At 40.5% G+C, this 13,013-nt stretch overlaps 1 protein-coding gene across 1 annotated transcript in view; it reads right to left on the reverse strand.

The window, feature by feature from the left end:
* The window catches only part of adcy2a (adenylate cyclase 2a), a 69,331-nt gene that overhangs the window by 19,459 nt on the left and 36,859 nt on the right, over positions 1–13,013 (reverse strand). Inside the window, exons 4-16 of the mRNA XM_069655596.1 lie at positions 11,998–12,147; positions 9,147–9,295; positions 7,239–7,350; positions 6,584–6,711; positions 5,075–5,233; positions 4,091–4,223; positions 3,824–4,000; positions 3,684–3,727; positions 3,424–3,504; positions 3,206–3,275; positions 2,890–2,987; positions 2,620–2,704; positions 2–139 (exon numbers count right to left, since the gene is read on the reverse strand). Coding sequence (XP_069511697.1) covers positions 2–139; positions 2,620–2,704; positions 2,890–2,987; positions 3,206–3,275; positions 3,424–3,504; positions 3,684–3,727; positions 3,824–4,000; positions 4,091–4,223; positions 5,075–5,233; positions 6,584–6,711; positions 7,239–7,350; positions 9,147–9,295; positions 11,998–12,147 — 1,524 coding nt within the window. The remainder of the gene's footprint in view (position 1; positions 140–2,619; positions 2,705–2,889; positions 2,988–3,205; positions 3,276–3,423; positions 3,505–3,683; positions 3,728–3,823; positions 4,001–4,090; positions 4,224–5,074; positions 5,234–6,583; positions 6,712–7,238; positions 7,351–9,146; positions 9,296–11,997; positions 12,148–13,013) is intronic.

A 13,013-nucleotide genomic window follows, 5' to 3' on the forward strand; every position in this document is an offset into this window, starting at 1 on the left:
CCATGTTGAAGACTGCCATTATGAGTATTAGAGCTGTGGTTGTCATGGTGAGAGTGATGCGGGGCCATGGCTTGTTGGCAATAATGACTGATGACCTCAGCAGCCACATCCAAGAAGTGGAGGCGCTTTTACTGCAGTGCTGCAGGGACACGCACACACAACACAACAGACCACAAACACAAGTATGAGTCAACGTATACAAGAGGAGAGAGATGTTAAACACTGCCGACAGATTTAAACACATTCAGCACGTTAATTAAAAGAAGGAAATAATGCACATGTGCATTTGATCACTTATGCACATTAACATATGAATAATTTCTGTAGAGTAAGGACATTTCGCACACACTGAGGCACCAATTACTGATATACTCCCCATTTCCTCAGCAGAAGTTCAAGAGGCATACTAGGGTTCCTATCAACTTAATGATGCATGCTGCAATATATGTCAAGCTGCATGAAATAGCAGCACCACAAAATGACCTTTACAAGTGATTCTGTCATCTTCAAAATGATGTAAGCAACAGTATACAGCTTCCAATAAACCATTCTGACTGTTGTGCCAATTTTCTGACTTTTAATAAAACTAAATGGGTTGTTATGGAGCTTCTACCTCCTGCTTAAGAGGAGTACACACTGTGCAATCATGCTTCTCATTTCAACACAGCAATATCACTTGACAGTCAACACATTATGATTTAATGTTTACATATAACATTTTTCTCGATGCAAGAATGATATCTTCCTACCAGCGGCTGGAAACGCTGGCTTGGCCTGTTGCCAAAAGCCCAAATTGTTTGCTTGATTCACAGCAATCTCAGAGCAATTTCTGAGCATGTGGGGCTGAGTGGATGTGACATTTGAATAGCTCAGGGGTGCACATTACAATACAATAAATTCGGGATGGCAGAATGTATCGTGCACCAGCGGGATTATTGGTGAAATGTGGAGCTAGTGGGACACAATTTTGTTTTGAAAACAAGGCATTTGCACGCAATTTCACCTCCAGGCCAGGATATAATAATATGCATGACTTGATCGAAAGCGGAGAATTAAAAGAGACAGCGAGAGGACAAACAGAATATGCAAGTCAGTTTGACCTTAATACTACAATCATTTGCTCCAGCAGCGATAAGGTTTCTCCCAGAAATGCTACGCAAGTTTAAACTCTTGTTTTGTGAGAGCAAATGGAAACACTACGCATGGTGAAGGATATTAGTTTTGCTGTAAAACTGGCTACAGCTTTCCAATTTCCCAGTGTCAAATATGAGATTAGGAGAGGCAAATATAAATGAATATTTGGGGATTTAAAATCTTACCACATTCAGCTTCCAATGGTTAAACCCAACAGGGACCATAGAAATGATTGTGAAATGATACCGTCCTCATTTTCTATTTGAATGAAATTTTTGAGTCACACTGAATATTTCACAAGTTAACAAATTAAATATTCATGTCTTGGAAAGCTTGCTTGTCTTAAAATGCTTTATTGGAGAGTAAGGAATCCTTTTATTGTTGATCTCCACAAGAAGGAACTAAATGTGCTCTTGAAACTGTAAGATAGTGTTCCAAGTGGAATATGCGTCTTATTATTGAGAAGGTCAGCGCTCTCATCGACGAACTTTAAACTGATTCTAAATTATTACACAGGAGCTGAAGAATCATTGAAACGAAGTAAAGCAAGTCCCAGCAATGCAAAACTGCAAAAGTAGACAAAAGCAGCAGGAGTATTGTCAACTTTAGCTATCCAGTGTTGTGTTGCGTCGATGAGCCTTGCGAAACATCCTTTGGGAGCAATGAATGAATAAATAGATATATAAACATAAGAGATTGGGTGGAGAGGGTTGTGTATGTCTGCAGTTACAGAATGTTAGAGCATCTTTAATATTGTAATAGTCATTTCTATTTTATTTTTCACCTCATTCTTTTTCTTTTTTCTCCGTTCTTTCAAACATTTTTACAAAGCATGGAGTTAAACAGAAAAGAGCTTAAGTAGGTTAGAAGTCGTATATTATTGCTTCATATCACTGCAGCTGCAATGTCGACAGGCATGTAGAGGGCATTTAAAGGCAGGTAGGAATTAAATTTTACATATATTTGACACTTGACCCCTATTAAATGCAGCATAAACAACTTTAAGTAATTCATCCTTGTCTCACATATCTATAAAGCAAACCTCAGGATCACAAATCCAGAAGACACCTGTACGTCAGAGTATATTTTCTATGTGGGGGAAACAAATGTCTTCACTGCAAAGATGAAGAATATACTTCGACATGAATAGATTTATACATGAAATGTGTAAGAATAGTTGTCTCCTATAGCGTGCACTAAGCCGGGTTGTGCACAAGGCTTCAGCTGTTTCATGCAAATGGTCGGGATTAATTTTTGTGGCACTTGCGTTAACCCGAGGGGCACTTAGGTCAACAACAAGGGCACTTAATAGGCTGCTAAGCTGACCAGAGGGGCACTTAGACCACTCATGTGCTTTTGGTAAAACATCAGGACAAACATTAGGCACACAGGTACCATTAGAGAGCAGACGTATCCTGATTAAATACAGATTGTAGTATAAACGACACAACAACAAAAACGTTTGCGGTGAATTAATGTACTCACCAGGAAGTGTCCGATGAAACATATGAAGAGGATCAAGGACAGGATAAGAAAAGCCATTCCAAACGATATTCCCAAGACAGTTGTCCTAAAAATATACAAACAATATGTCATCAAGTTCACCAAGTGCAGTTTGTTTAATGTTGCTGCCTTTAGCCTGAAATTACTTGTTGTAGAAATGTGTATTGAACAAGAACAAATCAACACACAGAGTGGAAAAATGTGTTAACATTACTGTTAGTCTTCTAAAAGTTTGAATAACGGCACACATACTTTGGAAGGACGAGAATCTGCACAATAAAAATGCAGAAGAAGATCAAACAGGCGCAGGTGACGTAGTATTTGAAGGCCGGTAAGGTTGTGGCTCTGTACTGAAATGATAGAAAGAAGGTCAAGTTTCAACGGAGGCTTTATTAAACTGGCACTTAAAGCTACTTCAAAAGCTCCTCAACTGTGCACTCAGACATCACAAGCCTCTAATTTAAGAGTTCAGGGTAATGCAAAGAAACGGCAGCGAAGACATGTTTTGTAATTGTCTTTCGTAGGAGTATTTTCACTGAGGGCTGAATGATGATTTGAGCTGTCTTACCTCCTTCTCCAAGGATTTGTTGTGAAAGAATAACGATATTCTTTGGATGTCCTCGGACTTGAGCCACTGCCTGGAAGCATAAAGACATAAATATATAGTTACAGAGACAGACATGTATGAAGAAGATAGTAGATAGAAGATAGACAACTTTAGCATCAAGTTTTCTCTTAAGCACTATGAATAATATTAAATAAATTAGTAAATTAAATTACCCTTACTTTTGTGCATTTATCCCATCAAAGGTCCTAATCATCCTCTCGTTAAGTTCCTCCTCAAACCGTTTCTTCTGAGACTTTGTCCTTTAATGTGTAACGAAGAGAAAGAGACAGAATATCTCCTAATATTAGTCACACACATCAAAGCTTCCAGCAGAAGTCTAGTCTTATTAAACATCTTGTCTTCTGTCTCTGAACTGTAAAGGGAGGGGGATAATCCCGCCGAAGAAGATTGTGCTGGAGCTGTAAAACGAGCAGCTTGCCTTTCTGATCTCCTCTGGAAGTGATACTGCCCCATCGGAACGTCCTACACACAGAGCAAGAGGAGAGAGACGGGTTACAAGCTACAGCTGAGCTTCCCCTTCACCCAAATCGCAACAAATGTGTAGCAGAAATTACACACAGCAGTGCTGATCTTCCCATTCTCGTTAGTCATGCTGTCTCTGTGGTGCAGGTTGGCAAAGGGCTTGGCTGCTCCCCACGACTCCAGGTAGCGGGTCATCCTGACGGAGGCTCTCATCTTTGCTCCGTCCAGAGTGTGTCTGGGACGGTAATGATGCTGTGGGCTCCGTCGCTCCACCTGGACAAACAAACAAACAAGTGTCATTTTATCGCCTTTTATTAAACATCCAATATTCATTTTACTGTATGTGACGGATTTTCTCTGCACCTTGGGGTTGATGACCAGAAAAGTGATGACTCCATGCTCCTTCAGGTAGGGGTCTCTTTCCTGTCCTTCCCCATCTTCCACCTTATAGGCCCCATTCAGGTGCTCCAGAGTCACTGAGGTGATGTGGACTCGCCTGGCAATTAAAAGTTTTGTATGAATATTAGGAATGGATCCTGGGTATTCTTCTGGTGTCCTTAAAGGGGGGGGTATTCAGCTTCATATTTGACTCTGTGATACCTGTGGAGTGGCTTAGCATAATTGAAAGTTAATAAAACTCATCCTGAAACTGCCAGCTCTAGCCATTTAAGAAACCCCGCCCCTACAAGCCCACTTTCTTCTGATTGGCCAGCTTTCAGAAGCCTGCTGAGGGGCTGAACTCAGTGTTTGAGGCCTCCCTCTTACCCTGTTGCCGTGTTACAGAGTTGTCGGCAAAGAGTAAACTTCACTTTTTCGATCTGAAATGAACGTCTGGTGCTCTTGTCCTTCCGAAATGTAAACACTGATGTCTCTCCTTCACAGCCAGAGAAACACTCTCTCCAAGACATTCTTAACCAACTTGATGAGCGGAGCCACTGAGCAGAGCAGTGGAGTGAAAATTTCCGAGGCAGACTGAGCTGCCGGTTGGGCGTGTCCTTGAACTGTGCCAGGGGCAGGAAGTTCTGCTGTGTCATGGTCAGATGCCTAAATATAAAGTTCCTCAACTTTATGACATCACAGAGTGAAGCATCTGGAGCAAGCGTTCACAGCAGCCTGCAGACTGTGACTTTTTTAGCAGGGGATTACTCCAACATACTTTTACCTATAGATCTAACCCACATTTAGTCTGGACATCCAACATTGTAACATTATATATATCTTTAAATGTGAAACAGCCTAATACCCCCTCTTTAAGTAAACATTCACAGTCATCAAACAGAAAACGCATGCAGGTAAAGACTCCTCTGTATGAAACATGTGGTTCTGTTTTACATCCTGTTTACTCACCCTGGTACACCTCCTGCCTCCATATGATTGGCCAGTGTGACATCATGTGACCAAACGTCATACTGCCATTTCTGGAGTCCGATCACGCCACACAGGACATTCCCAGAATGCACGCCGACACGCATGTTGATGTCGACCCCAGTCGCATCTCGCACTTTCCTGACAGATGCAAAAAATAAATAAATAAATAAATAACCTGGAGTAACATAAATGATTTACCTGAATATATATTTTGTAAGGAAAGAGATTGAACACATTTATGCAGATGGTGCATGTACAAAATTAAATCAGACTGTTTGAAACCTGCCACAGTAATTTATTTCCTGCATAAAATCAAGTCTGTTCACAAAAATGCTAATCCTGGTTTTAAGTATTTCTAAATTTGAATTCTTTATCTCCCCATTAATTCTGTCTCAGCCCTACTTTGTCTCAGACTGATGCCTAAAGGTGAGATTGTACCTCACACTTACCACTTATTTGATGCAGCTTAACTGGCAATCAAGAAAAAGTCCCTTCATCTGAGCTCATGGTTAGCAAGTACTTATTGAAGTATTGAAACATCCCTATCCATAATAATATGTTCAAACAATCTTTGAAATGCAGGTAGTCAGTTTTAGAAGAGTAATGAGTCTTTTGGGTTTAGATAATTACCACACTTGACGCACACAAGAATCAGCATGAAGCGATTAGTCCATTGAGTTTTGTGTGTTTGCAGAATGATGAATGACTTCTGTGCATGTTTGATCATCAATTTCTAACCTCCATTTAATTTGATTTAATTTAATCTCAGGTCAGGCCATTGCATATATTTAGATTTTGATCAATGATGCCAAAGGACTTACCAATATTACTATTTCAGATTTGATGGATGCTTGAGTGATTACTTAGGAAATACTGTACATTGAAGATATAATCTTGAAGATTTTCATATAAAAGATAATAAATGTTTGAAGTCACTATCTATCGCCGAATGAGGTAACACAATGATGACTGAGCCTATGGCCCACTGATGAAAGCCTTTGCATTTGCAGTTTATAGTAATATCATACACTGGGTGTCTGTGGCGAATTGCGCGGAAAAAAATCACACGCGGCGCCGAGAGGGTAGGCGGAGCTAAGCGGCTGCTTTTCCGGTCTCTGCAACTGTTGCGAGTAAACACTAATCTACTATGGCTGAACAAACAAAGAAAAGATCGATGACTACAGATACAACTTCAAAAATAAGTGAAAATCCAAAGAAAAAGAAACAAATTTGACGCTCAGATGAAGGCAAACAGTCTAAAAAGGAAAGCGACCCTCAGCGAGGAAAATCAAGAGTTACAACCAGTACAAAGGGAGTCGATCATAGTCATCTGGTTATCTGGTTAGTGTACTCCCGCAATTATCACCATAAGGTGCCGCAAATACGATGAAACTGAGGACTTCGAGATTATATCTTTAACTAAGAAGCAAACATTTCAAATACGGGACTGTCGTTCTTTAGCAGCCCTGTTATGTAACTGGCACTTACTTGATGGCCTCACACATGTCCAGCCCCATTTTCACACAGTTCTTCGCGTGGTTGGGCAGAGACTCAGGCAGGCCCGACACACAGTAGTAACAGTCGCCAAGGATTTTGATCCGCATACATTCATTTTCCTTTGTATAAAAGACAGACACATAGACTCAGACACACAGGGTCAAATAAAGTTCCTACTGACAGACAGCTCTTTAATTTAATCACACAATGACCCTTCATAAGACTTTTATATATTCAACATGCCTCATAGCTACACTTTGTTATACTCTATTAATGTTACTGTGAGTGGAAAATTGGAGTCTCTTTATATTCCTTTGATCAGGTTTTCAGAGTTTGAGAAAAAACAGTATGTTCACTGGTTAAAGTTAAAACAGATGAAGAAAACAGTAGTTTTTGTTCAGATGTTAACAGCACAAATTGTATTGTATATGCATTGACAATATATCCATCATCAAATCATCCATGATCACTTGTTTGCAGTAATTACATAAAAGCATGAAGCAATAAAAAGGGACCGTTGATGCAAGATGCATCACCAAACGCTGGTTAAATGTGCTTATTTGCTTCTTCATTTAGCCTCTAATGAAGAAGAAAACAGGCACTTTGTTTGGGATGTGTTCAAATAGTCAAACGATGAAATGTTTACCTTTGCAATCTGATCAAATTTGCCAAACAGCTCATTCAGCATGTGCACCAGCTCTCCAGGTGAGCAGTCACTGGCCAGCCGTGTGAATCCCACTATATCGGCATACAATATACTAGAGAGGGTGAAAAGATATATATAAATAAATATATCATGATGTAATGTTATATACGTTTTCCAGAAATAACTTGCAAAACTATGTACAGCGGGTAAAATAAGTATTGAACACGTCACCATTTTCTCAGTAAATATATTTCTAAAGGTGCTATTGATATGAAATTTTCACCAGATGTTGGTAACAACCCAAGTAATCATACATACAAATAAACCAAAACAAATAAGTTCATAAATTAAGTTATGTGAAATAAAATGATTGACAGGGAAAAAGTATTGAACACTTTTACTTCGTACAAAAGCCTTTGTTAGAAATGACAGCTTCAAGGCGCCTCATGTATGGAGAAACTAGTCGCATGCATTGCTCAGGTGTGATTCTGGCCCATTCTTCAACACATACAGTCTTCAAATCTTGAAGGATCCGTTGGCCTCTTCTGTGAACTCTGATCTTTAGTTCTTTCCATAGATTTTCAATTGGATTCAAGTCAGGTGATCGGCTGGGCCATTCTAGCAGCTTAATTTTCTTTCTCTGAAACCAATTGAGAGTTTGCTTGGCTGTGGGTTTGGGATCTTTGTCTTGCTGAAATGTCCACCCTCGTTTCATCTTCAGCATCCTGGTAGATGGCAGCAGATTTTTATCAAGAATGTCTCTGTACATTTTTCCATTCATCCGTCCTTCAATTATATGAAGTATGCCGGTACCGTGTGCTGAGAAACAGCCCCACGCCATGATGTTCCCACCTCCAAACTTCACTGTTGGTATGGTGTTTTTGGGGTGATGTGCAGTGCCATTTGTCCTCCAAACATGGTGAGTATTATGACATCCAAAGAGTTCAATTTTGGTCTCATCTGACCAGACTATATTCTCCCAGTATTTCACAGGCTTGTCCAAATGTTGTGCAGCAAACTTTAAACGAGCTTCAACATGCTTTTTCTTCAGCAATGGAGTCTTGCGTGGTGAGTGTGGATACAGGCCATGGCAGTTGAGTGCATTACTTATTGTTTCCTTTGAAACAATTGTACCTGCTAATTCCAGGTCTTTCTGAAGCACTCACACAAGTGGTCCTTGGCTCTTGGACAGCTCTTCTGATAATTCTTTTCACTCCTCTGTCAGAAATCTTGCGAGGAGCACCTGGTCGTGGCCGGTTTATGGTGAAATGATGTTCTTTCCACTTCCGGGTTATGGCTCCAACAGTGCTCAGCGGAACATTCAGGAGTTAAGAAATCCTTCTGTTACCAATGCCATCAGTATGTTTTGCAACAATAAGGTTGCGAAGGTCTTGAGAGAGCTCTTTGCTTTTACCCATCTTGAGATGTTTCTTGTGTGACACCTTGGTAATGAGACACCTTTTTATAGGCCATCAGGTGGGACTGAAGCAGCTGATATTAATTTGCACTGACAAGGGGCAGGATGCTGTCTAATTACTAATAGATTTAAGCTGGTGTCTTGGCTTCTCATGCCTTTTTGCACCTCCCTTTCTTCATGTGTTTAATACTTTTTCCCTGTGTCATTTCAAATTATTACACACAACTTAATTTATGGACATCTATGGTTTGATTTCTTTGTATGTGTGGATTGCATGGGTTGTTTCTGACATTTGGTGAAATTTTCATTACAATAGCCCCATTAGAAATATATTTACTGAGAAAAATGTTGATGTGTTCAATACTTATTTTACCCGCTGTATATACATTTAAGCTGCTTTAAATCCATATAAAGTATCTAAATTATGGCTTGTAAGCACAATACAGCACTGCTTGTTCATAAAAGTGTTAACACAAATAAATAAAACGTGCCTGACATTAGTGTGTCTCTGGACATAGAGGTTGTGAAAGTTGTTTGTGTTCTCAATCTGGCCGAAGTTTGGGCCCTTCAGTCTCTGGATGATCTCAGCTTTCATCACCCGGGCTATGTGAGCTGGCAGCAGAGACAGCAGGAGACGCTCCTGATGGCAGAAACACAAAGACAGATAAGATAGTGCATGGTCAGACAAATCAAGACGATTAAACTTTAAATTACATTTTAAAACAATGAAGATCAGTCATAAAAGATGTCATATCTGAAGCATGCAAACAGAAGTCCAACAGTTAGTTAGTTAGTTCTCTCAGAGGTTCTTTACATCAAGTGTGATACGAAGTAATGCAAATGCAAAAAACAAACAAAGCTATATATATATCCTTTGTTTGGAGACTATGTGTTAAAGTTCAAGAGCTGCGTCCTTGTCACTAAAAAGTTTTCATTTTCAAGTGAACTGACATTTTTTGATTTAATTCCAAATAAGATTTTGAAGTACCATCCTTTGATGACAGGAGGAGACAAAAAACTGTCATCATTATGTCGTCAACCTCGATGAAAGCTTCAAGAACTAAGTCAATGTTAATTGGGCACTACTTGGTGTCACGCTGACTTCCTGTAACTCGAAATAAAAGTATTAAACGGCTCATTATTTCATTGCCAGCCAGCAGAAGACAGACTCAGCCACCGCTCACCTCACAACTTTTCTTTAGAGTCGCCAAACTTTCTCTCTGTTTTTCTCCGAGGCTGCTGTAGGTATTCACAGCCGACCTGCTCGGTAATTAGCAAATAGCACTCCTCTCAGGGTTAGGAGAAGTTCAGGAATGGAGAAAACACTTAATTAAGCCAATGTCACCCCGAACTTGACAAGGTTTTTGCACCATTGATCATGCACCTGCGATGCTGCTGGGGCTCAGAGAGTTTTACATAAAAGGAGAGGTCTGTGGAGGGTGCTAGCACTGCCAGGCCTTTGGGTTTATGATGAATTCACATAGTCCCCCTCGGACCATTCGAACCGAAAATGTATGCACTCGCTGTAGCGCCATGCACTTTGGATAAAAGCATGCAGCAAACAGCATATATTATGAGTGCCTGGGAGAAATGTATCTCTGCACAGTTATCGCCATCTGTCGCAGGCAGCAGCGGCACTCCGGGGCTGCTGCGAAACGCTCCACCCGAGGCGTTTCAGCTCCACTCATGACAGTTCTAACAACACAAGCTGGATTCCCCGTAGGGATAACCAGCCCCACCCCAAGCCTGAGCATTCATAACAACAGCTGGTTTCACTCTCATGTGACTGGATAACTAGCCACAAGCTCACATTGAAAGCTGCTGCATTAAAAAGCTATCCATAGTCCATGGTAGCACATCGGTAAACTTTAATAAGCACCTTGCTGATTTCACGTAGGAAGCCACATTTCTCATATGTAGCAGCACCAATGTCACCTGAATTAATTGCACAAATCCACGCTAGCTTCACAGCTGCACATGAGGGGCAAATTACTCTACTAAAAAAGGAATCCAACTGATAGATCAATAGCACATTCAACAAACGCTTTTGGCTCCCCATACGCAAAACAATGTTATTCTTAAAATGTTGTAAAGGATGAATCTCTTAAAGTGATCTCAGTTTCGTTCTCTTTGGCGACACCTCTGGCGATAAGCGGTAATTGCGGGAGCACTCTTCCCAGATATCCAGACAGTGTTGCATGTGTGACGTCCATGGTTGGCTCGGTTGTAACTCTTAATTTTCCTCGCTGATGGTCGCTTTCCTTTCGGACTGTTTGCCTTCATCTGAGCGTCAAATTTGTTACTGTTTCTTTGAATTTTCACTTATTTTTGAAGTTGTATCTGTAGTCATCCATCTTTTCTTTGTTTGTTCAGCCATAGTAGATTACTGTTTACTCGCAACACTTGCAGAGACCGGAAAAGCAGCCGCTTAGCTCCGCCTACCCTCTCTGGCAGACCAACCACTGCTGGTGATGTAAAACGCGTCACTAACTGGCCGCCGCTTGTGATTTTTTTCAGCAAATGTCGCACCAGACTGTGATATTGTGCAAAGGCTTTCATCAGTGGGCCATAGGCTCAATCACCATTTTGTTACCTCATTCCGTGACAGATAGTGACTTAACAGATATTTATATAATACATATAAAAAGTACCCTGGATGGATGTACATGGGGCCTCTGCAGCTTCAACACTCCAAAGACTCACTGTAAACTTAATGACAGCTGCTGTAAACGTTGTTATATCTTGTTAATCGACTGCACAGATTTCAGCCAGCAGTCACAGGATACTAAAGAGCTGTAACTACAGCAGATTTAGCACATGCAGTACGCTCCGGGGACTCATCACACTAACTGAGGTCATTAACAATTACCACATTCTGTAAAACAAAACTCCTGACGCAAATACTCTGTGGACTCCTTCCCTTCCCAAATCAACCACTGACAGCCCGGTGCAGAGGCCAATAGATTCCACGACTCACAAATGTAAGGCTGCAGAGGAAATGTGTAACACGATTTCAGCAGGGTGCAGATGACAAATGCCTACAATAAACAAACTAAACTATTTGATCAACATAATGTTTGCTCTGGATTAAATATCTTCCAGTCCTTTGTGTGCTATTATTCTTGTTTATTTACTTGTCGTAATCATCATCATCATTCCTGCCACACTTTCCTAATCCATCTTGCATAATGCAATCCTCATTTGTAAACATTTTAACTCCCCATCATTACCATAATCAACACTATCATCATCATCATCATCATCATCAACATGTACTAAATCACTCCCTGTCTGCCTTACTTCCACTGTCTCAGTAGTCGTTAGACTTATTTACTACTTTACCTGTTGTCTCTTCTCAAACTCCAGTTTAATTGGGGACTTGATGCAGTTGCAGGTGTCCTGATAAGTCTGCTTTAGTGCCAACTCCATGAGGTGCTTGTGGTACGCCCCCGCCATGTTGCCACACATGAAAATGATGATATTGGCCAAAATCTGTAAAGGAAGAAGGCAGAAAAGAGGATATAAGGTAAAAATCAAACAAAACTCAAATTCTTAATATATATTAAAGACCCCCTCCATTGAAGATCAAGTGTTTAACCTTGTAAACATCTCCATGTGGCGTTTTTCAAGACATATCAGGGACAACATAAGCAGTCTGGCTGGGCCTGTCTGCTTTTAAACTGGAGTGTACCAAGGACAGGCTGAACAACACGTTTTCAGATTGGCAGGTTTAAGACGTCACAAACGGTGAGGAGCCAATCCCGTTAATGGACGGGGTGACACTATGCATATCATTATGTGTAACCTATGGCAACCACTTAGGCGATGTGCGACCCAGCTGTAACCGTCATCGTAATTTTTGCAAACTCACTACTGACTCGAGTACTAACGTTAACGTTATTACGACGAATTACTACATTTCAAGCTAGCTAAGTTTCAACAACTTGCCATTAAACGATGGCAGGGTGAGACGGGTTCTGTTTTTGCAACAGTGGCGGTGGGAAATTTGCATTGTGGGTGGGGACTATGCAGAGTCAGGAATTTTTAATGAAGGAGGAGGAGATGCCTTGGGAGGATTTTTACAAGGTAATTAAACATATGTTGAAGAAAAAACACATCAGACACAATTTATTATTTCAAGCAGAGCATTTTATGTCTTAAAACATGACTGGAGCTGGTCTTTAATGGATCGCGAGTAATCTGGCATTTAAAAGTGCAGACATTGAACATAACTATCTGTTGGTATGGTTTTTTATTATACACAAATTAAGTGGGCAGAAAAGCCACAGTTCAAAGACAACTGCAGAAACTACAGAACCGATTAAGTCAGTGAGTGAACTGTATCTATATGGCGCTTT

This window comes from Semicossyphus pulcher, unplaced genomic scaffold, assembly GCF_022749685.1.
Source record: "Semicossyphus pulcher isolate SPU_LCO1_2020_fin unplaced genomic scaffold, fSemPul1.0.p SCAF_9, whole genome shotgun sequence".
NCBI lineage: Eukaryota > Metazoa > Chordata > Actinopteri > Labriformes > Labridae > Semicossyphus > Semicossyphus pulcher.